Below are 19,501 nucleotides of genomic sequence, written 5' to 3'. Positions count from 1 at the left end.
AACCAATGCTTCAAAGGCAGCCAGTCAAGGTCCAGAAGCAGCGCGGAACAGAGCTGCACGCCAGGCGCAGGTCCGGGAGTTGTGGGCGGTGCTGGCTATTGAGACGCTGTTCCGGGGCGGCTTTCTCTTTGAGAGGACTCGTGGCCTGCGGGCGGCGATGACAAGGGGATCGCCGGCCAAGGGTCCTGCGGAATGCCGCGAGGCTGCTGGGATCCCCGTGCGGCTGCGATTCACGGGGGCGCCCCAAGAAGTCCCGCTCGCTGCCGGGCCATGCGACAGCGACGAGCAGCCCCAAGGTCCCTGCCGGGCCTCGTTCACACTACTGCCATGTCCCTTGTGTGCACGCGGCCGTGGCTCCCTTGCCACCTCCCCGCCTGCGCCAGCTGCAAGCCCCCGCCGGGGCTTCGCCCACTGCGTAGGCGCTGGCTGCAGTCTTTATTTGGGTATTGCCAAATATATTCCCCGTGCATGTCCGTCTCGATGCAATAGTAGAGCGCATGGAAGCGTGTAGGTCTGTTGGATGGCTGTATTGCGCCTCTGCGCCTACAAAGTTCTGATGCGCGGCCAAGCTGTGCCTTGTGTGCAGTGTCAAGAGTGTATTGCTCGTTGCAGGAGCCTAAGTAAGCTACACGAAGCAGACGTAGCAGCAAAGCAGTAGAGGCCGGCCCACCGGCCCTCAATCCCATCGCCCTCAAAAACGCCAAACCCATAGTCCGCGCGCCTGCTTTTCATCAGCGGCAGCGACATACACAGGGCAGCCGTGAGCTAAGCCCGTCGGAATGAAGCTCATGCGGACGTCACGACATAAAGCTGCGCAGAAGCCCAATGTGAGAAACCCCCCTGGAAACCTTGTACAAGCATGCGAACAAAGTGCTCCTCACGACTGGCGGATGGGCACGGCCTTTCCCTCCTCCTCGGCCTTGGCCTCGAGGCCATCCTTGGCGCCCTCCATCTCCTCGTCGTCTACACTGGTCTCGCGGTTGAGGCTCGTCTCGCGGTGGATGAAGTTGTTCTCCTTGGCCGGGCTGGTGCCTTGGCCGTTGGCGTGATGTGCAGGCGGCATGTTGACGCCGCCGTTGCCTGCATGCGGCGACGAACTGTGCGGGATGTTCTCAGGAACAGGGTGCTCGCGGCCGATCTGCGTGACGCCGACGTCGTCTGCCTTGCCGGCCTTGGAGAGAGCGTAGTCTCCGCTGTCAAAGTACTTGCGCTCCTGCAGCAGCAGTGTCAGCGGGCGCCAGCAGCAAATCGGGCGCAGGGCAGCATGGGCCTACCTTGAGTTTGTTCTGCAGAAGGTCCTTTCGATTCGGCAACTTGCCATAGAGCCTGAAAAGGCGCTGCTCCTCGGCCGACAGTGACTGCAACGCTCGTTAGCCGTGTCCTCTTGCGCGGGTGCCGCTGCTGGCGGCGGGCGCGGCGAGGTTGGATGACGCACGCTGATATCGACCTTGTTCTTCTGGTGGGGATTCATGGTGGTGGTGTGTGTGGTGGTGCGGAGGTTGGGCAGCCGAGATAATTTCTGGTTGCAGCTCGAGGTGACGGTCGCAGGGCGCGGGGGTTGCTCGGGGAGTGCGTGGGCGGCGTCACGACGTGCTTTGTCCGCGTGTGTGAGAAGTTCGGGCGCTGCTCAATGACGGGAGGTCGTCGCCGCGCGCGCAGGTACACGTCAATACAGGAGGGCAGCGTCCGTGTTGCTGGCCTCAGGCAGGTTGGGTAGGTATGGACCGCGGCTCCAATCACGACACGGGCTGGGCGATGACTGCACCACGCTTGAGAAGTCGATCCCTGCGCTTTCGAGGATGATGCGAGTGGGCAGAGGCGACGGGCTGAGCCCAGGTGCAGGGCTTCACTTGTGCTGTCTGCTGCTGGCGCGGGCCGTTAGGTGGTGGAGCAGAGGAAGCTAATAGTGGGGTGGCTTGAACGAGGTAGAGTGGCAGAGGTTAAAGCAAGCCGACCACAGGCAGTGGTCGAGAAATGGGTCGCGGGCGCTCGGGTCAGGACTGGCGGGAGGCGGGAGCATGAAGGAGCTTCGACGGGAGCGGCCTCGTTCGTCCCTCCTGCTTCTCTGGCTGCGCTGTCTAGTCCTGTGCGCCAGCGGATGTGTCTGAAGCAGCCCCGCCCGCCCAATTGGTCACTGCCGGCACGTCACGCGCATCGCTGCGCCAATCGCCGCCCGGCCCGGCCATGTCACTGTGCAATGTCGTCCCGGCCGTGCCAGGGAAGGGGAGAAAAAAAGAATGTCCGCCGATGCCAGCAGCGCCCATTGAACCTGCTGTTGCTGCCATTGCCCCCAATCCGTGGGTGCGCCCACAAGCCCTCGACCCGGCAAGCGCCCAGAAGGGATAGTAGGTGGCTAGGTACCCGTGGGGACGCGGACCCAGGAAGAACAAACGGGCCGCTACCATCTGCTGCGAGATAGCTAGCAGCGGCAGAAGCCGCCCACAATTTTCACCAACCTCGACACCGGTCACGTGTCTGTCTCCATTCTAACTGCTAGCCGCGCAAGTTCTTGCAGTGGTCCACCAACATGGCCGCGCCAGTAACGAAGACGTTTGTCGTCGAGCATCTCGACCCCGAGCTCGAGGCCTGGTCGTCGCTCGAGTATGCCGCCATTGCCCGAGAGTCGCGCGCTGTCCAATGCCGCTTCCTGCTGTCCAGCGTGCCCGAGACGTTGAAGCTGCCGGAGAAGCTGGTGCACATTGACGGGCTCGAGGTCGAGCACGACAGCATCGAGAACCTGTTCGAGAAGGCAAAGGTCTGCTTGCTCGATCCCGCTGCCAAGCAGGAGCTGAGCCCGGCTGATGGCGACCATTTCGATGTGTTCCTGTTCGGAGGCATCCTGGGTATGAGATCGGGTTGAGCAGAGACAGTCGCATGGACTCGCAAGCTGATTATGCACAGGTGACGATCCGCCAAGAGGTACGGCGGCATGAGATGCCCTCGACAAGTCCGCATCTGCTAACGCACCCCGCCAGACCGCACTTCGGAGCTGCGCAAGAAGGGCTTTGAAGGACGTAGACTGGGCCCAGTCCAGATGACGACGGACACTGCCGTCCGAGTGACGCGAATGGTCGTACAAGACAAGAGTATGGCGTCCGTCCTGCGTGGGGCCACCGTCCTCTGATTTAGTATTCTTCTGCAGTGCCTCTGGAATCGATTCCGTTCGTCGACAACCCCGAAATCAGGGTAGACGCGCACGAGAGCACGGAGATGCCGTTCCGCTATGTCACCAACAAAGACGGGCAGCCAATCATGCCGGAGGTGAGGGTCCTGGCATGCGGCAAGTCGGGCACAACTAACAGAGACGCAGGGCATGATGGAGCTGATCAAGAAAGATTCGGAGAGGGGCTTTGGCGATTTACTTTGAAGCAGCACTACGTCACAAAGACCGAGCAAAAACTGAAAATGCATGTTTTCATTCACAATCGGATCCCGTGGGAATCGCTAAGGGTATCACTATATCGTACATGGTCATCCTCCCCTGCTCAATATCTGCGGTGGCTGCCCCTGCCGTCGGTTCCGCGCATGCGCCTCGTGCCAGCGGCCTAAGATGTGTCAGTACGCCACGAACACGCAGTTACGGGACAGCTCTGCGACTGACCTTCTCGCCAGGTCTGCGGGTTACGGTGCCCTTGAGTTTGAGCATGGCACCCGAGACCTTGTCTTTGAGGGAGGGCTTGCGCTTGTGGTGATGAGTAGTCGTGCCAGCCGTGTGGCCCGTGTTGTGAGTGGTTTTGGTGGTCTTGGTGGTGGTCGTGGTGGTCGTGGCTCCCCTCGTGCCAGCACGGCGACCCCGAAGCCTGCTCATGATGCTGGGCTTGCGGGCGGTCGACCTGGTCTTGCGAGTGACGGGCATGATGGTGGAAGGTGGACAATCAAGAGTCTTTTGGTGGATGTGTTTGTGTTCTAGATGCAGTGGGGAATTCCCGCCGGTTTAAATAGCTACAACGAGAGTGGAGAGGAAAACAGGGTTCGGTGGGGGAAGGCGGATCGTCAGGATTGGACGTCATGCTGGGCCAGAAGCAGGGCAGACGGATTTCCTATCTGACACGCCGTGCAGGGCTCTGGCAACGGATATGGAAGCTTGCTCGGGAGGCTCTGCCAATGGCAGGCGGGCGCAAAGGCGGATGGCGTTCATGCCGCGACAGCGCCAGTCCCACTGCCACCGTGCCCACGTCGCGCGCGGCTATACAGCGGACGTTACCTTCGCGCCGGTACCGCCTGCAATAGCGAGGCAGACGTGTTCTGCACGCTTGCTCATGTTCAGACTCAATAGACTCCAACTCAGGCTAACGAGTGGTGTAGACAGCTGGAGGAGGATGGAAACATGGTCCGTGCGGCTACGTCATTACGCAGCCAGGCTTCTGGCAAGTTTGTGCGTTGCAGCGACTGCTACAGTCGGGTGCTTTGTGAGAAACATCACGGCACTTGCCTGCCAGGCTTGGACTCGCGTCATTATCCATGGTGACTGCAGCTTGGCCCGTATGACTCGTGTCCTGCATCGCCCTCACGTCTGGCGCATCATCAACTATTAGCAAAGCGATGTGCATCTGTGTCTGACTCAGCAGCGCCGCTGTGGCTAATGGGCCCAACTGATGGGATCGTCGTACCCGTCCTGGACCGCGTGGAATTCACGCCTTCTGGCATTTCAGCAAAGATCGTGCCTTCCAGAACAGCGCGCTCGAGATTGCTGCAGTGCCTCTACTGCCGGCAGACGTCGCAATGTCGTCACTCACATCGGAAGCCTACCTAGGTGCCGCCATGCTCACCGATGATGTAATGTTGCCCTACACAAAACCGCGGCCGCTGCTTCCATTACCGCGGCATCATCCCCCAATTCTCGCGCAGACACACGCATCATGGACACTCTCAAGAACGTGGTCAAATCCGCCACCGGTTCCGACTCGCAGTTCGAGCAAGGTGATTTGACCGTCGTCTGGGCGCCGTTGACCAGCCAGCTGAAGGCAATATAGGACACCGGGTGCCCATCCAGGACCAGCAGCCACCGGGTCTCCAGTCGGAGCTCAAGGGACCCCAGCCCCAGGACGAAAACATCCCCACCGAGGATGGGGGCTATCAAATCTACAAGGCTGCAGGGAAGCTCCAGGGCAAAAAGGCGCTGATTACTGGCGGCGACAGTGGCATTGGTCGCGCCGTTGCCATCCTGTTTGCTATGGAGGGCGCTGACAGCTTCATCGCCTATCTGCCCCAGGAAGAGTCGGACGCCCAGGAGACGAAGAAGAAGGTGGAGAAGTACGGAGCTAAATGCTACTTGATGGCTACCGATCTCACCGACAAGAAAAACTGCAAGGAAGTGGCTGATAAGGCTCGTGAGACCATGGGCGCCGTCAATGTCCTGGTGAACAATGCGGCCTTCCAGATGATGGTGAACGACATTCAAGATCTTCCCGAGTAAGCCTTTATATCTGCCACATGACAATTGAACGTTGCCGCTGACGTGTCTAGGGAGCAATGGGTGCATACCTTCAACGTCAATATCCATCCCTACGTAAGACTCGCATGCGTCTTTGTCCTAACAAGGTGGCTGATCTGTGTGCAGTTCTACCTCTCCAAGTACCTCATCCCCCACATGAAGAAGGGAGACACAATCATCAACAACGCCTCCGTCAATGCCTACATTGGTCGCCCCGATCTGCTGGATTACACGTCAACAAAGGGTGCGATTGTCGCATTCACGCGCGCCCTCTCCAACCAGTACGTTTCCAGAGGCATCCGCGTCAACGCCGTTGCTCCCGGGCCAGTTTGGACGCCGTTGATTCCAGCCACCATGAACCACGCGGCGCAGGACCAATTCACGTCACCAATGGGACGGCCCAGCCAGCCAAGCGAGATAGCGACGTGCTTTGTTTTCCTTGCTAGCACTGACTCCAGTTCTATTTCTGGCCAGACACTCCACGCCAACGGCGGTGTCGTGGTGAATGGCTGAATGTAACATGTGTTTATGCAAGAATCTCAGGATATTCCCTCCCGGCACACTGCTCAGAACTGCGGAATAGGTGTTGATGGGGCACTGCCGGCGGCGATGTCCAATTCTTCGGTGCTTTTCCCCTTTGAGTAATGTTGTTGCCGCACATGCAGCGGGGCGAGATAGAGCATGACGGAACGTGGTTATGAATGTATATTTATGGTTATGAATGTATTGATATTGCAATGAGCGAACGCCTACCGCGCAGTCGAGAAAGAAGTTGCAAATGAGCGCGCGACGGACGGTCTTGACGACGACTTCTGCTTGCTACGTGAAACTGTGCAGGGAAGACGGGACGAATGAAAGCTCGAGAAAGCGCGGCTGTCACGTGGGCGCTATACCGTTTCGGTGCTGGAGCTTTGCGACAGGTGTCCCTGGCGATCGACCTTGGTGTCGCGTTTCTGCCGCCAACGCTCTCTGCCCGCAAGCAGCATCCCCAGTTGCCATGGCTCGTTCAACTTCTACGATGTCGGGCTTCGGCTCCCTGCTCACTTTCCTGGCCTTGGCCGCCTGGCTTGTCCCCGTCAATGCTCTGTACTTCTACATGGAGGGCAACGGCCAGAAGTGTTTCTTCGAGGAGCTCCCCAAGGATACGCTGGTCGTCGGTGAGTGTTTTCCTTCCGGACCGTGTGCCCAGCTCATGCCTTCCACCTCTGCTCTCTCCGGCTCCCGATCGCTGCCTTGCCCCCTGCTGACCACCGCCCAAAGGCCACTACAACGCCGAACAGTGGGACGAAGGCCTGCGCGCCTACACGCCGAACAACAACGTGCAGATCTATATCAGCGTTGAAGAGGTCTTCGACAATGACCACCGCGTCGTCTCGCAGCGCGGCGCTTCGATCAAGGGCAAATTCACCTTCTCGGCCGCCGACGCCGGCGAGCATCGCATCTGCTTCTCCCCAATTGGCGCCGCCACCCACTCCGGCTGGCTTTCCAGCGGCCAGCAGGCCGGCAGCATCCGCTTCGACCTCGACCTCGCCATCGGAGAGACCAGCAAGATCGAGAGCGACGACAAGGACAAGATGCAAGACCTCCAGCAGAAGGTCAGGGACTTGAACGCCAGGCTGCAGGACATCCGCCGCGAGCAGGTTTTCCAGAGGGTAAAGAGCTCCCCGGGCTCGCTGTCTCGGGAACGTGGAATTGGCTGACACCGGTGATGTAGGAGCGGGAAGCCGAGTTCAGGGACCAGTCCGAATCCACCAACGCAAAGGTCGTCCGTTGGACATTGATGCAAGTCGCAGTGCTTGGCGTGACCTGCGCCTGGCAGTTGTCGCACCTCCGCGCCTTCTTCATCAAGCAGAAGCTGACTTGAGAGTTGGCCATGGAAAATCACGACTTACTTGACGTTTTGGCGAGGGTTCGTGTTGTGTTGGACGGGGGTTTTTTTTTGCGGGAATCGATGACTCAGAAGGATCGAGGATCAGATGTAAATCAAAGCCGTCTGTTTGCTGCAGTACGGCGATATGGTGTTGGTTGGTTTCCTGGCGCTTCGACGTGGTCACACTGGTGCGGTCGTCCAGGCTTGTCCTACGCCCCGACACGTGGGAACAGGTACAGTAAGGTCGGTGTCTGATCAAGCGCTCCCGCAGTTCAAAGCAGTTGCGATATACGGCTGCATGGTTGTTCTTTTTCCTAGACGAATAATGGTCTATCCCACGCCTTGTGTATTTTATGCTGCACCAGACCGATTCCCTTTCCAGGGAGGAGTATAGAGCTAGGTAATGTTGAGATTGTCAATGAGCAATCAAAAGTTCAAATCATCGTCAAACCCCATAAGCCCCGAGAAAACATCGTCGTCCGCCGTCCCCGTGCCCGCGGCATCCAACACGCCGTCCATGCTGCCATCGCCACCAAGGCCCAAGTCATCCAAACTCGGTGCCGTGCCATCCGCTGCACCAAGGTCAGCGGTAATTCCTAGCCCATTCTGGTCCATGGCTGCCGTGGACGTGTTTGTGCCTGCCGCACCACCACCGGTAGACGCGACATCAGCTGCTCCTGCAGCCGAAATGTCAACGCTTACGTCGCCAATCTCAATGCCTTGCATGAGGTTGCTATCGAGGGCTGCAGCATCCGCAGCAGTACCGGCGGATGTGGGGAGATGGACGCCGGCCGCCGCGGCCTCAGCAAGCTGCGCTTCTACCCGGCGGTGGAGGCGGACGGCCGCTTCGGCAAGACCAGCATCCGCCTGCATCAAGGCGGCCGGATCGTCCAATTCATTCTTGAGCATCTCACGCAGGCTAAACGATCCATTCCTCTGCGGATTGTGAGTGGGCACATGAGAGTTGAGCCAGGAGACCGGTGTGCAGCTATTGACGTGGAGTGGCGCGCAGACGATATTGACCGCGATGTCCATCGCTACAGCTCCAGCACCGGCCACAGTCTGGTTCTTGAGTTCCTCGAGGATGGCACGAAGGACCTTCTGCGCTCCAACAATTTGCAAAGCACCGAATATTTGACGGTGTGTGTACGCTGGAGGTGTGGGTGTGAGGTCGGCGGTAGAGTTCCAGCTGGTGAGGTGCTGCATTGTGAACTTAATCGCCGAGCGGAAAGAAGCTCCAGGGTTGGACATCCATGGCTCGAGTTCGGCAGAAGAGCTCCAGGGCGTTCGCTCATAATCGTGGTACGGACGCAATGATTCCAGTAACGGGCTGATGTCTGTTCGGGACGGCTCCCGGTGTTGGATGCTCTTCAGACAACGCTCAAGTCTCCGAGAAACCATAGAAACGATTGTGCTGTGCATGGCCTGCGCCTCGCCTGATATGGAGGTGGGACGGATGAGCCTTGTGAGAATCTGCATGGTGATGTCAAGGTCGTGGGCATTCTGCTCTAGGACATGTGAGGTGATCCACATTACAGCGCCAACGAGCGAAGGCAGAAGAAATGTCTCCAAAAGGACTGCACTCGTCAGCTCATCACACCAAGGCGAGGGTATCGGGGAGTTACTGACATTCTAGACCGGCTTTAACCGTGTCGAGAGGTAGCACATCGGCGGAGCATGCAAAAATCGTCTGGCTAAATATCGTAGGGACAAGCAGGTAAAAATCCTGGGGTTTGCAGTTCGACAAGAGCTCGTCGCTGATGCCTTCCGGGTCGTACAAGCCACGGAGCCAGCCGGCAAGGTATTTGTCCTGGTCTTCAGTGAGTTCATTTGCCCCAAGGCTCTTGTGGCCCCTTTCCATTAACTGGATGACAAAGGACGAATCCTCTAGGCCGAGGTCAGATGCTTTGAGATCGTGCCGGTGCATGAAAGCCTGCACGAGCAGTAATACGGAGCCAAACTCATCGTATACCGGCTGGTACTCGCCTGAATACTCGTCAGCGGCTTTCTTGCAGCAATCGTGTTCTACTCACTCTGGTCTTCATCGTTTTTCCACGAGTCTAGAAGTTGGCACAAAGGTTGCAAGATACTTGCCGGTGACGTATATTGTAGCATGACATCAAGAGATCGTGGCTTCCGCGAGAGGGTGTTGCAGATTGTTTTGAGCGACATGGTCTCCCTGGTCGCACATAGGTTCCGGATAATCTGAGAGTTGTCAGTCAATTTCCGTTTGCTCATCCAGTGACATACACACGTCGGTCATGGCTCCCACTATCGCACCCGCGTTCCCATCCATCCCCTCAATTTCGTTCAGGAGTTCCTCGACGCGCTCAAAGTTTGTTGAGCATTGTGCAACCAAATTGTCTTTGATGTACTTGCCCCCAACAGGGACACCACTCATCGGAGTCTCTCCCAGCAGACGCTCGATGCTGGACTCCGGGATAAGCTGATGCAGTGCGCAGGCAACCAAGAAATCCTGACGGACGTCTGAGAGCAGACTGTTCACGGGCGCCATGTCGAAAGTCTGGGAAAAGGAGGGGAAAGCATTGCGGTCGATATGGTTCAAAGCCTGGGTTATGCAAAGCTCCGGAGTAGTGGTTGGGAACATGGAGCCAGCCAGAATGGCGACCAGTGATGGAACTTTGTTAACCAAGAACGAGCGGAAGTTGAAGATGGCTTCATTGGATTCGCTCCGATACGTCGTGTTGGCCGCGAGGACATCGAACGAAGCAGTTATGAGACCAACTACCATGGATTGATAGTCAACCTGTTGCGGTAAGTACATTTACGTAGAACAGTTGGGATGGCATACCTTGTAACGTGCATGGAGGTAATTCAGGATCATGTTGTCGTCAGTCAAGGGACGAGCAGTGAGCTAGGCTGTTAGCTGACAGTACGACACACTGGGCCACGACAACCTACCAAGGAGTTTATGAACACGTAGAGGCCTGCACGGCTATTGATGACAGGGAGGTCCATGACAGTTTCGAGCTGTAGGACGGAAACATCAAGGCCATGGTTTCCGGGTCCGTCGCTAATGCCACCGCTTGCATTCTCCGTAGTGAGGGAATACTGCTTCTGGAGCATACCAAGCCTGTCCCCCCATTGAAGAGAGGCCTGAGTTAGGTGCGGTACAAAGACGGTGAGAGAGTCTGATAGCGACTTGCGCATTCCTGCCACACGCCATCAGTATTCGTACGTGACGCAACAAACGGTGCAGCGGTGTATCGATAAAGCACAAAGGTTATGATTGGCTGCCGCTACGTTGCAAATGTAGTAAAGCCCGGATAAATTCTTGGTGGCACGGCAGGTGACAGAAGGTATGAGCCTTCTGAGCTCACCGGGGACGATACACTCTTCCTAGATGGGTAGTTGAATTCGATATCTGGACGGATTTGCGCACATTCATGTCTCGCATTTACGTCCGGATACTGGATTCAGCCGTCTATATGAATGTGATGCAGTATCTGCGAGGCAGATGCGGGTGGGCTCAATCCTTTTGTCATCCGCTTTGGGGGAGGGGACTCTTCCGGAGAGACTACAAGAAATGAGGGAGACAAACCTTTTGGTAGTGTTGCCTGAATCGCACCTGCAACCTTGGGGTGCTCCAGCATAGCAATGACGAGCATGCTCAGACTCAGTACAGTTTGTGTGCGCTGTCCCTGGGTTCCATCTGCAAGCGAATGCATGACAGACTCGGCTGTCTGGGGCGAGTTGACGGCATTCATCCACTCAGCCAAGATGGCCAGTGTCTTCTGCACCTCGGCCACGGTACGGGGTCGTTCGTTGGTAACAAAGGCTTTGGACAGCCGGGCAAACACCAGCTCCTCCAGCTCCGGGGTGGTGTGCCATTGCTGGCGGCGCAGCCCTTGGGAAGAATGCTCGGCACTGGCAGTGTAGTCCCGAGAGTAGCGGAAAAGGGCGTGAAGGATCTCGGGAGGGTTGAGAAAGGCCAGCACCAGAAGGCGTTCGAGGTAGACGGGGATTAGCGGATCCAAGCAGGCCGTTGCCCGGGACCGGGGCCGGAGCAAAGCCTCGGCGAGCTGGGCTTCATCACGGGGAATCCTCTTGCTCAGCTGGACGGCAAACCTCTCCACCTTGTCCGCGCTCAGCCTGTTCTGCAGACACCGGTCGACAAACTGCGTCCACGTGGCCATCTCGATTTCGAGGCAAGGGCGCAGGGCGTCTGGAGATCCGAGGCGAACTAGAGACGAGAGGGCGTGAAAATGTTTCTTCCGGCCACACCGTCACATCACGCTCCTTCCGGGGCCGAGAGCGTTCCTTAACACGCGGGGTGGCCGTTTGCGAGTCGGCAGCGCGTGCGGTGCGTTTGTTTGGGGTTGGCGAACGGCCGCCCAAGGCAGGAGCACCGTGGCACGGCGCAGCAGCTTAGTCAGCGCAGGTCACGGGATTACGCTCCGCCATCGACTTCACCGCGGCGAACACAGCTGAATGTGAGCCAATTGCTGTCCGATTACGTGTCTCATGCTAAACAGACCCCCGCGCACTTCTGCAGCCGTCAGAGTGCCCTCGGGTCGAGTCCCCGGGCCGTCGCTGCGTCCTCGAGGAACCGCTGCCGCCCAAACGCCTTGCTAAATACGAGTCCTGAACACAAGGAAATGGTTGGTCAGTGTCGCTCGATGCCGTGTGCAGGCACGTCGTCCATCGCTTCTGGAGCCCGCGGTCCCACCATCCAGTCCTCCATGGCTAGCCATTCACTCCACGTCTTCTCGGCGGCCTCGATCTCCTCGAGCTGCACGTTCTGCAGTGGTTTCATGAACGGCACAGTCTCGTGCGGCGGCATGTCGTACTGGTACTTGACTTTGGCCCAGCCGACACTCTTGGCTGCGAACAGATAATTGCGGCGCTCGCATTCCTGCACTGGCCCGACGCCCTTCCGCCACTCGTCTCCGAAGAAGCCGTGCAGGATGCCGTCCTTGTCGAAGCCGGTCACGACCAGCCGTCGGATAAAGGGCACCAGCGACACCCACACGGGAGCGCCGGGCCGCGAAGCATGGGGCGGCGGTCCTTGCCTGGACCAGGATGCAGGATACGACCCCGGCCCAGTGCCCGGCGGCGCAAGTCCCGACGAACTGGCGACTGGATTCGCAAACCATTGGAAGGGAAGGCTGATGTTGACGAGCGCGGCCACCGCCTGGACGGAGCCGTCGTGCTGAGCGTGGTCGAGGAAGTAGCGCTGGCAGCTCTGGTAGGCGGGATGCCACTCGAAAATGTCGAACTGCGCGTCTCCGAGCATGGATTGGCGCGGGGCCTCGGCGGCCGCTGCGGCGGGGAAGAGCCCGCTGCGGGACGAGGACGGCTGGGGAAAGCCGTTGGACGGGCCGGGGTACGCCATGGCAGGCGGCGAAGTATGGGCTGGCTTGGGACAGGGAGCGGCGGGCTCGAGAAGCAGGCGTGGGCTTGGGCGGTGCGGATCAGCAACAGGACTGCGGCAGGCAGCGCGCCGGGCCGCTCTTGTGGACGGGGCAGGTCAAGGCCAGCGCGAGAGCCGTGTGGCGGCTAGTGGCCCTGGGCGCGAGGCGTTTATATATCGAAAGACCTGGAGAAGAAGGCCTCGCCGGACCCACCGCCTGTTTGTGCCATGCGCGCTGCTGGTGATATCAACGCGTCGCCGCTCTCCGTCTACACCAGTTCGCAGCACGGCGGCCCTAGTTGGGCTCGGTCGGGGCTGCGCCACATGTTCCTTGCGTCAATCCGCGCCTGGCCGCACGACTACAGCGCAAGCCGGCAATAATGCATACGGGGCTCCCGTCCAGCCTGGCCTCGCACGGCAGCTGCACGCAGCAGTGCGGGAGCTGTGCGGGAAATCACCCGCCGGGGGCCGTCGCCCGCCAGCCAGCCCCAGCCCTGCAGCCCGCGAGGAACAGGCGCCCGCTCGCCAGGCGGAATGTGGCCACGAGAACACGTTCCCAAGGCGCGTGGTGTTGTGCAGGGCGGAGGCTAGAGCGCTCCACCACGACCTCCGCCAACACCAGGTGCACATTCCTTTTGCGCGCGGCGACGACCAGACACGATGCAGGCGCCGCGTGCCGAACCGCCCTCCTGCCTTCAGCCGCGCCCACGCGCTGAGTCGCCGCCGCAGCATTTCCTCATCCGGGAGCCGTGGCGGCCGCATCGCCCTGCATCTGCAAGATCGCAGCCCGCAGCGAGCTGATACATGCGCGGTGCTGACGACCGCCAGAGCGGCCCACGACACCCCGGTCGAGGCCGTGCGCGGACGCATCCCGCCGAGCTGGACGACGGGAGCCAGAGTGCGTCATCCCGAAGTGCTTGGCCGCCCGCATCTCCTCCCGTCCATCGCGTCCGCACCGCTCTGTACCACGACACCAACCTTATTCTGAGTGCTTCCCGCTCCAAGACATCTGCTCGCCAATCTTCCTGAACCGAAATCTCACCCTGCATCGTCCCGTCGCCATGGCCCTCTCGCTGAGCTCGCGCCTCAAGGCATGCCGCCCCACGCCCCAACCGCACCCCAGCCCGGCTGACCACCGCCCGTGTCCAGCTTGCCAATGGCCGGTCCATGCCGCAGATCCATCTTGGAGTCTATCTCACCGACGGTCGTGAATGCCATCAGGCCGTCTTGTGGGCCCTGGAGGTACGGACATCCCATTTCCTCAGCTGCCCCGCAATCCTCCGCTGCTTTCGATCCGGCCAGCAGCTGGCCATGCTTCCTGTGCCGCCGCCACGGTAGTCTCTCAGCGCGCCGGCCCGCGATAGCGCATGCGTATTACCCTTGATGGGGTGCGGACGAGAACCTGGCTGCCTAGCTCGCATGCTAGCTCCGGCTTACCCCCTGTTACCCAATCACTGCCCTGAGAAAGCTCAATTCCCAGGGAGCTTGCTGCTGACAGGTGTAGGCCGGATATCGCGCGTAAGTCTCTGGCAGACCCCCGCCTGTATTCCAACCGACCGACAATGAAATGCCCAGCATCGACTCCGCACAGATGTATCACAACGAGCGCGAGGTCGGACAGGCCATCAACCACTTTCTTGGAAGCCCGGCCAACAGCGAGGGGCTGAAGCGAGAAGACATCCACTTCACCAGCAAGCTCGCATCAAACACTTCGTACGATGCGGCCAGGCGGGCCATTAAGCAGTCTGTGAAGGCGTGCGATCTGGGTTACATCGATCTGTTTCTGCTGCACAGCCCATACGGCGGCAGGCAGGCGCGGCTCGATTGCTGGCGAGCCGTGGAGGATGCGATTGCTGACGGAGAAATCAAGACTGGAGGTGTGAGCAACTACGGTGTCAAACATCTGCAGGAACTGCTTGACTCCAAGCCCCGTGTCCACCCTGCTGTCAACCAGATCGAGGTGCACCCATTCAACACGCGCACCGATATCACGACGTTCTGCCAGCAGAACAACATCGTGGTCGAGGCATATGCGCCGCTTGCACGCGCACTCCGGATGAAGCACCCCACGGTCGTATCATTGTCGAAGAAGTACTCGTGCACGGCGGCGCAGCTGCTTGTCCGCTGGAGCCTGCAACACGGCTACGTGCCCTTACCAAAGAGCGTCAAGAAGGAGCGCATTGTGGAGAATGCCAAGGTCGAGGAGTTTGCCATTGAGAAAGAGGACATGGAGAAGCTGGACGGCCTGGACGAGTACTTGGTGACTGGTGAGTGTTCCCGCTAGCTGGGCGCTGGGCGCTGGGCGCTACCGCCTGGCTCCCCACGTCGTCCTCCGGGCAATATTCGTGCTCCGCAGCGGGCGCTGGGTGTTGATGCTGGAGCGCGGCCGCCGCCCACGCCGGGAGTGTGTCGCGTAATACGCTGACGAGTGCAGATTGGGACCCAACGGACTGCGCGTGAGTGCCTGGAACGCCGAAGTCGCGAGGCGGGTAGGAGGGCTCTTAAGAGGGTGTGGTGCGGCAGGGGCGATTCTTTCCTTAGTGGCTGTAGCCGGCTGGGCAGCGCTGCCGTTACCGGAGGCCTGGGGCAACGGGCAGGGTCCGCGGTGGGGTGGCGCCCACGGAGAAGCGAGGCGGGCACATTTGTATGACAGCGCGGAAATCCAAGCGTGCCGCAGAATTTGCAATGAGCTCGCGTGATGCTCGGCGCCGGCGCCGGCTGTGTGTTCCAGTGTGACTTGCAGCAGCGCACAGGGTGGAGCTGCCCGCCGCGTTCGGGCCGGAGCTTCACTGGCGCATCTGGCTCGCCGTCCGCCCTAGCCCGGCGCGCCTCAACTGCGCAGCAAACTGTAACGTAACCGCCTATTCCCAGAATTGCCCAGCACCACAGGACGCTGGCCGATGACGGGCCAAAATGAGAGCCGTAAATCTGCACGGCCAATCGCCGTCGCGCAGCTTATCTGCACCTCCGTCGCCCTCGCGGTGCTCCAGGTCGCAGACGTCCCGCATCTGATCTCGCGGCTCTGATCGGGCCCGTCGCCAGGAAGCTTCCGTACTGGCCAATGGCAGCTCGTGCGCGCCGCGCTGCCTCGACGGCCTCTATCGCCCTCTCCCACGCCTCGCCGTGTGTGACGTCCGCCCCGCGCGAGCTGCTGTGTTTCCTTTTCGCCCCGAGCCCCAGCTTCTGCTGCTCATAAATAATCTGCGGGAGCTCCGCCATTGACTGCTCTCCCGACCCTATCCTCTGTCCTCTTCCACTGCTGCTCCAGCTTCTGCAATCCCCACCCGAACACCGCCAAAATGTCCAACCTTCCTCACGAGCCCGAGTTCGAGCAGGCCTACCAGGGTGCGTTGCCTGATGCCTCGTTTGCCGCGCTCTACCACTGACCGTGCCTCTTCTCCAGAGCTTGCCTCGACCCTCAACAACTCTTCCCTCTTCGAGAAGCACCCGGAGTACAAGACCGCCCTCAAGGTCGCCGCCATCCCGGAGCGCGTCATCCAGTTCCGCGTTGTCTGGGAGGATGACAAGGGCCAGCTGCAGGTCAACCGCGGTTTCCGTGTCCAGTTCAACTCTGCTCTGGGCCCCTACAAGGGTGGTCTCCGCTTCCACCCCACCGTCAACCTCTCCATTCTCAAGTTCCTTGGTTTCGAGCAGATCTTCAAGAATGCTCTGACTGGCCGTAAGTCGACCCAGAAATACGGCGTTGGATTGACAAAGCTAACGTGCTGGCTGTAGTCAACATGGGTGGCGGCAAGGGTGGCTCTGACTTCGACCCCAAGGGCAAGTCGGACGGCGAGATCCGCAGGTTCTGCCAGTCTTTCATGCGCGAGCTGAGCAAGCACATTGGCGCCGACACTGACGTCCCTGCGGGCGACATTGGTGTTGGTGGCCGCGAGGTTGGCTACATGTTCGGTGCTTACCGCCACGCCCGCAACAGGTGGGAGGGTGTTCTTACCGGCAAGGGTGGCTCCTGGGGTGGTTCGCTCATCCGCCCCGAGGCCACCGGCTACGGTCTCGTCTACTACGTCGACCACATGATCCAGTACGCCTCTGGCGGCAAGGAGTCGTTCCAGGGCAAGCGCGTCGCTCTCTCTGGCTCCGGTAACGTCGCCCAGTACGCGGCGCTGAAGGTTATTGAGCTCGGCGGTACCGTCGTCTCTCTTTCCGACTCGAAGGGTGCTCTGATTTCCACTGATGCTGCCGGCTTCACTCCCGATGTCATCGAGACCATTGCCAACATCAAGCTCAACCGCAAGGCCCTGACCGAGTTCTCGGACCCCAAGTACCAGTACATCGAGGGTGCCCGCCCGTGGGTCCACGTTGGAAAGGTCGACGTCGCTCTCCCCAGTGCGACTCAGAACGAGGTCTCGGGCGAGGAGGCTAAGGCTCTCATCGACGCCGGCTGCAAGTTCATTGCTGAGGGCTCTAACATGGGCTGCACCCAGGATGCCATTGACGCCTTTGAGGCTCACCGCAAGGCCAACACCAACGCCGCCATCTGGTACGCTCCCGGCAAGGCCGCCAACGCTGGTGGTGTCGCCGTTTCCGGCCTGGAGATGGCCCAGAACTCGCAGCGCGTGAGCTGGACTTCCGAGGAGGTCGATGACAGACTCAAGCTCATCATGAAGAACTGCTTCGAGAACTGCCTCGAGACCGCCAAGGCTTACGTCCCCGCCGCTGAGGGCGAGTACCCCAGTCTGGTCGCTGGCGCCAACATTGCCGGTTTCGCCAAGGTCGCCGCCGCCATGAGGGACCAGGGCGACTGGTTCTAAGCGCGTGTTTGGAAGTAAAGAAAAATCGAAGAACCGGGGTTACCACGAATCTTCTTTTCTCGGGAAATTCTTTTGATATCTGGGCGGCATTATTTTGGGAAAAATCTGGAGTTCTGTATATACCATGATCTGGGATGAAATCTAAGTTTTTGCGATAGCACTTCTCGAACAGGAATGTTCTTAGTCCAGGCTATGACGAAATGGCGTGTCAAGGTTGCGCTAGCGTACAAGGCTCAACGGCGCCGCGATGGTTTCAAGCCCATGCAAACGGTTTGGTATCGCAACAATGGGGTCAATCAGAGACGTAAGCGTGCGATAAGAATGTTACCCCAAATGCGCAGACGGACAGCACTTCGATTATTGCGTTGCTGTCCTTGTGTAAATCTAACATGTCAACGGTGTGCATCCATTCAATGCAACTTACTAGCCACCAACAGACCAGCAAAGAGAAAAAAGAAAACAATTAAGATCCATTGGGCATGCGACAAATGGAGCTGAAGTCGTCCGTGGGGATATGATTTGCGAACCATCGCGTACGAGGTGCCAAATCACGTGATGAACATGGGCCGGCTTGCTCCGAGCGCACTGGCCAGCGTAAGTTGGGAGAAAGTCAAAATTTCTCTCGCTGCTTTTCCGACTCTCAACAACAACTTCCTCTGCAGTCCCCAGGACGCGACTTCACCCCACGCAGTACTGCTTTATGATATGCACGTATAGGGGAGCAAGTCCTTTCCTCCGCGCTGTTAGACACGATGAGGAAACAAGACCTCAGCTAGCCACGGCTCAAGAGTAGCACAACAATGTTAAACACGGCGCTTTCGAAGACTCGGCGATCTTGATCTCCCTACGGTCACGAGTTCAAAAAGACCGCCAAAAGCAAAGCCTGAGGCCTGCCTCCAATGGGGGTCTCTTCTCACTTCGTGTTGCAGTTTCTGAGTCTTTGGGCGAGGAAGATATTGCGTCAATCTGCTGAGAGACATGCTTGCTATGGTAGATCAATTCTACACCCAACTGCTTCGGCACAGAGTTAGGGTCATTGGATAGGAGACAGCGTCCTTGGCCTTCATGCAACGTGTCGTTGTTGGCCGGGGATTAGCAGTCTTCGTGCAATTATGTTATCAGGGTTGGTAGTAGGCCGTTTTGTCTCATGAGCCAGTGAGGCTGCACAATTGCACATGCAAACAGTGGTAGCTTCGATGATGAGGCTATCCTCGTACCTCGTTTCTAGATGTCCAGCTCCACCTCTCCCAGTTACAGTTCTTTCTTTTCGCCCCCAGTACTTGGAATTGGCTGCTGCTTCACGCCCCTCTTTGTCGACGCCGTCCCCATGACCAGTGCGTACAGGGCAATCAGGGCCTCGCTCAAGAGCGAAATAACGCTCGTGCAAGCAATGCCCCAGATCTGGACGCTCACGCTGCCTGTCGGTGCCTTTGGGAAAGCCAGGATCCACTCAACGTATCCGGGGACCCAGCCCTCCGGTATCCAGAAAAGAGGCTGTTTCGCATACCATAACTGCAGAAAAAAGCGAAGGCCGTTGGTGACGAGCCACCGGACGGAGGCGACAGTCGTGTCAAATGAGGTGCGAGAGGAGCGCAGGGCGGATTCTGGCAGGAAAAGCAACAAGGTTAGTTCGAGCGAGACTGCGGAGACAGCTGCACAACAGTACCGTTCTTCTGGAAGTCGGCGAAGACCTTGTCATGAGCTCGGCGCAGCTTTGCCCACTTGGCGAAGTCGTCCTGGGCGCTGACACCGCTCATTTCCTTCTTCAGGCGTAGCACCTCACGCTTCAGCTTGACGTTCTCTCGCGCGGCCTTGCTTGTCGGCGTAGGGAGTTTGTTGTACAGCAACCATAGCTGGGGAGCGGGCGGGGTTAGCGATACTGGGTCATGCAGAGGTAGAGAGTAGACGCACCAGCTCGTTCAGGGTTGCTGCAGGAACAGCGCTGGCAAGATGGGTGACGAGGCTGACGGCGAAGACGATCAGCAGGAGGGACGCCATGGTGCGGGCAGCAGAGGCAGAGTTGTTGGCGCGCAGCGAGCAGGCACGTTCTC

The 19,501-nt window shown here is 59.0% G+C and overlaps 10 protein-coding genes across 10 annotated transcripts; 5 read left to right on the top strand and 5 right to left on the bottom strand.

Annotated features, from left to right (window-relative positions):
• Nucleotides 1-877: 877 nt before the first annotated feature.
• Nucleotides 878-1,471, bottom strand: SLS55_002466 (uncharacterized protein; the record flags this gene model as incomplete). The annotated part of the gene is made up of 3 exons (XM_066773948.1): nucleotides 878-1,213; nucleotides 1,275-1,358; nucleotides 1,436-1,471. 3 exons carry the CDS (start codon nucleotides 1,469-1,471, stop codon nucleotides 878-880), a joined length of 456 nt encoding a protein of 151 aa, XP_066636515.1.
• Nucleotides 1,472-2,527: 1,056 nt separating this feature from the next.
• On the top strand, nucleotides 2,528-3,124 carry SLS55_002465 (uncharacterized protein; the record flags this gene model as incomplete). The annotated part of the gene is made up of 3 exons (XM_066773947.1): nucleotides 2,528-2,843; nucleotides 2,902-2,919; nucleotides 2,976-3,124. 3 exons carry the CDS (start codon nucleotides 2,528-2,530, stop codon nucleotides 3,122-3,124), a joined length of 483 nt encoding a protein of 160 aa, XP_066636514.1.
• Nucleotides 3,125-3,577: 453 nt separating this feature from the next.
• SLS55_002464 (uncharacterized protein) lies at nucleotides 3,578-3,856 on the bottom strand (the record flags this gene model as incomplete). Its single annotated transcript, XM_066773946.1, has 2 exons — nucleotides 3,578-3,817; nucleotides 3,851-3,856. 2 exons carry the CDS (start codon nucleotides 3,854-3,856, stop codon nucleotides 3,578-3,580), a joined length of 246 nt encoding a protein of 81 aa, XP_066636513.1.
• Nucleotides 3,857-4,859: 1,003 nt separating this feature from the next.
• SLS55_002463 (uncharacterized protein) lies at nucleotides 4,860-5,947 on the top strand (the record flags this gene model as incomplete). Its single annotated transcript, XM_066773945.1, has 5 exons — nucleotides 4,860-4,920; nucleotides 4,974-5,412; nucleotides 5,467-5,509; nucleotides 5,561-5,715; nucleotides 5,893-5,947. The coding sequence occupies 5 exons, from the start codon at nucleotides 4,860-4,862 to the stop codon at nucleotides 5,945-5,947; spliced, it is 753 nt and encodes a 250-aa protein (XP_066636512.1).
• A 484-nt stretch (nucleotides 5,948-6,431) lies between these two features.
• Nucleotides 6,432-7,298, top strand: ERP1 (emp24p/erv25p-related protein; the record flags this gene model as incomplete). The annotated part of the gene is made up of 3 exons (XM_066773944.1): nucleotides 6,432-6,591; nucleotides 6,695-7,086; nucleotides 7,149-7,298. 3 exons carry the CDS (start codon nucleotides 6,432-6,434, stop codon nucleotides 7,296-7,298), a joined length of 702 nt encoding a protein of 233 aa, XP_066636511.1.
• A 432-nt stretch (nucleotides 7,299-7,730) lies between these two features.
• NUT1 (mediator complex subunit) lies at nucleotides 7,731-11,461 on the bottom strand (the record flags this gene model as incomplete). Its single annotated transcript, XM_066773943.1, has 6 exons — nucleotides 7,731-8,881; nucleotides 8,934-9,290; nucleotides 9,555-10,071; nucleotides 10,117-10,179; nucleotides 10,227-10,477; nucleotides 10,894-11,461. The coding sequence occupies 6 exons, from the start codon at nucleotides 11,459-11,461 to the stop codon at nucleotides 7,731-7,733; spliced, it is 2,907 nt and encodes a 968-aa protein (XP_066636510.1).
• Nucleotides 11,462-11,931: 470 nt separating this feature from the next.
• Nucleotides 11,932-12,660, bottom strand: SLS55_002460 (uncharacterized protein; the record flags this gene model as incomplete). The annotated part of the gene is made up of 2 exons (XM_066773942.1): nucleotides 11,932-12,607; nucleotides 12,656-12,660. 2 exons carry the CDS (start codon nucleotides 12,658-12,660, stop codon nucleotides 11,932-11,934), a joined length of 681 nt encoding a protein of 226 aa, XP_066636509.1.
• Nucleotides 12,661-14,269: 1,609 nt separating this feature from the next.
• Nucleotides 14,270-14,962, top strand: SLS55_002459 (uncharacterized protein; the record flags this gene model as incomplete). The annotated part of the gene is made up of 1 exon (XM_066773941.1): nucleotides 14,270-14,962. One exon carries the CDS (start codon nucleotides 14,270-14,272, stop codon nucleotides 14,960-14,962), a length of 693 nt encoding a protein of 230 aa, XP_066636508.1.
• Nucleotides 14,963-15,977: 1,015 nt separating this feature from the next.
• GDH3 (NADP-dependent glutamate dehydrogenase) lies at nucleotides 15,978-17,450 on the top strand (the record flags this gene model as incomplete). Its single annotated transcript, XM_066773940.1, has 3 exons — nucleotides 15,978-16,023; nucleotides 16,082-16,357; nucleotides 16,414-17,450. 3 exons carry the CDS (start codon nucleotides 15,978-15,980, stop codon nucleotides 17,448-17,450), a joined length of 1,359 nt encoding a protein of 452 aa, XP_066636507.1.
• Nucleotides 17,451-19,075: 1,625 nt separating this feature from the next.
• GET1 (GET complex subunit get1) lies at nucleotides 19,076-19,448 on the bottom strand (the record flags this gene model as incomplete). Its single annotated transcript, XM_066773939.1, has 2 exons — nucleotides 19,076-19,303; nucleotides 19,362-19,448. 2 exons carry the CDS (start codon nucleotides 19,446-19,448, stop codon nucleotides 19,076-19,078), a joined length of 315 nt encoding a protein of 104 aa, XP_066636506.1.
• Between the last annotated feature and the right edge of the window lie 53 nt (nucleotides 19,449-19,501).

This window comes from Diplodia seriata (genome assembly GCF_021436955.1).
Source record: "Diplodia seriata strain FDS-637 chromosome Unknown scaffold_2, whole genome shotgun sequence".
Lineage (NCBI taxonomy): Eukaryota > Fungi > Ascomycota > Dothideomycetes > Botryosphaeriales > Botryosphaeriaceae > Diplodia > Diplodia seriata.
Note: the sequence above shows the minus strand (reverse complement) of the source record. Positions and strands in the feature narration are given on the sequence as shown.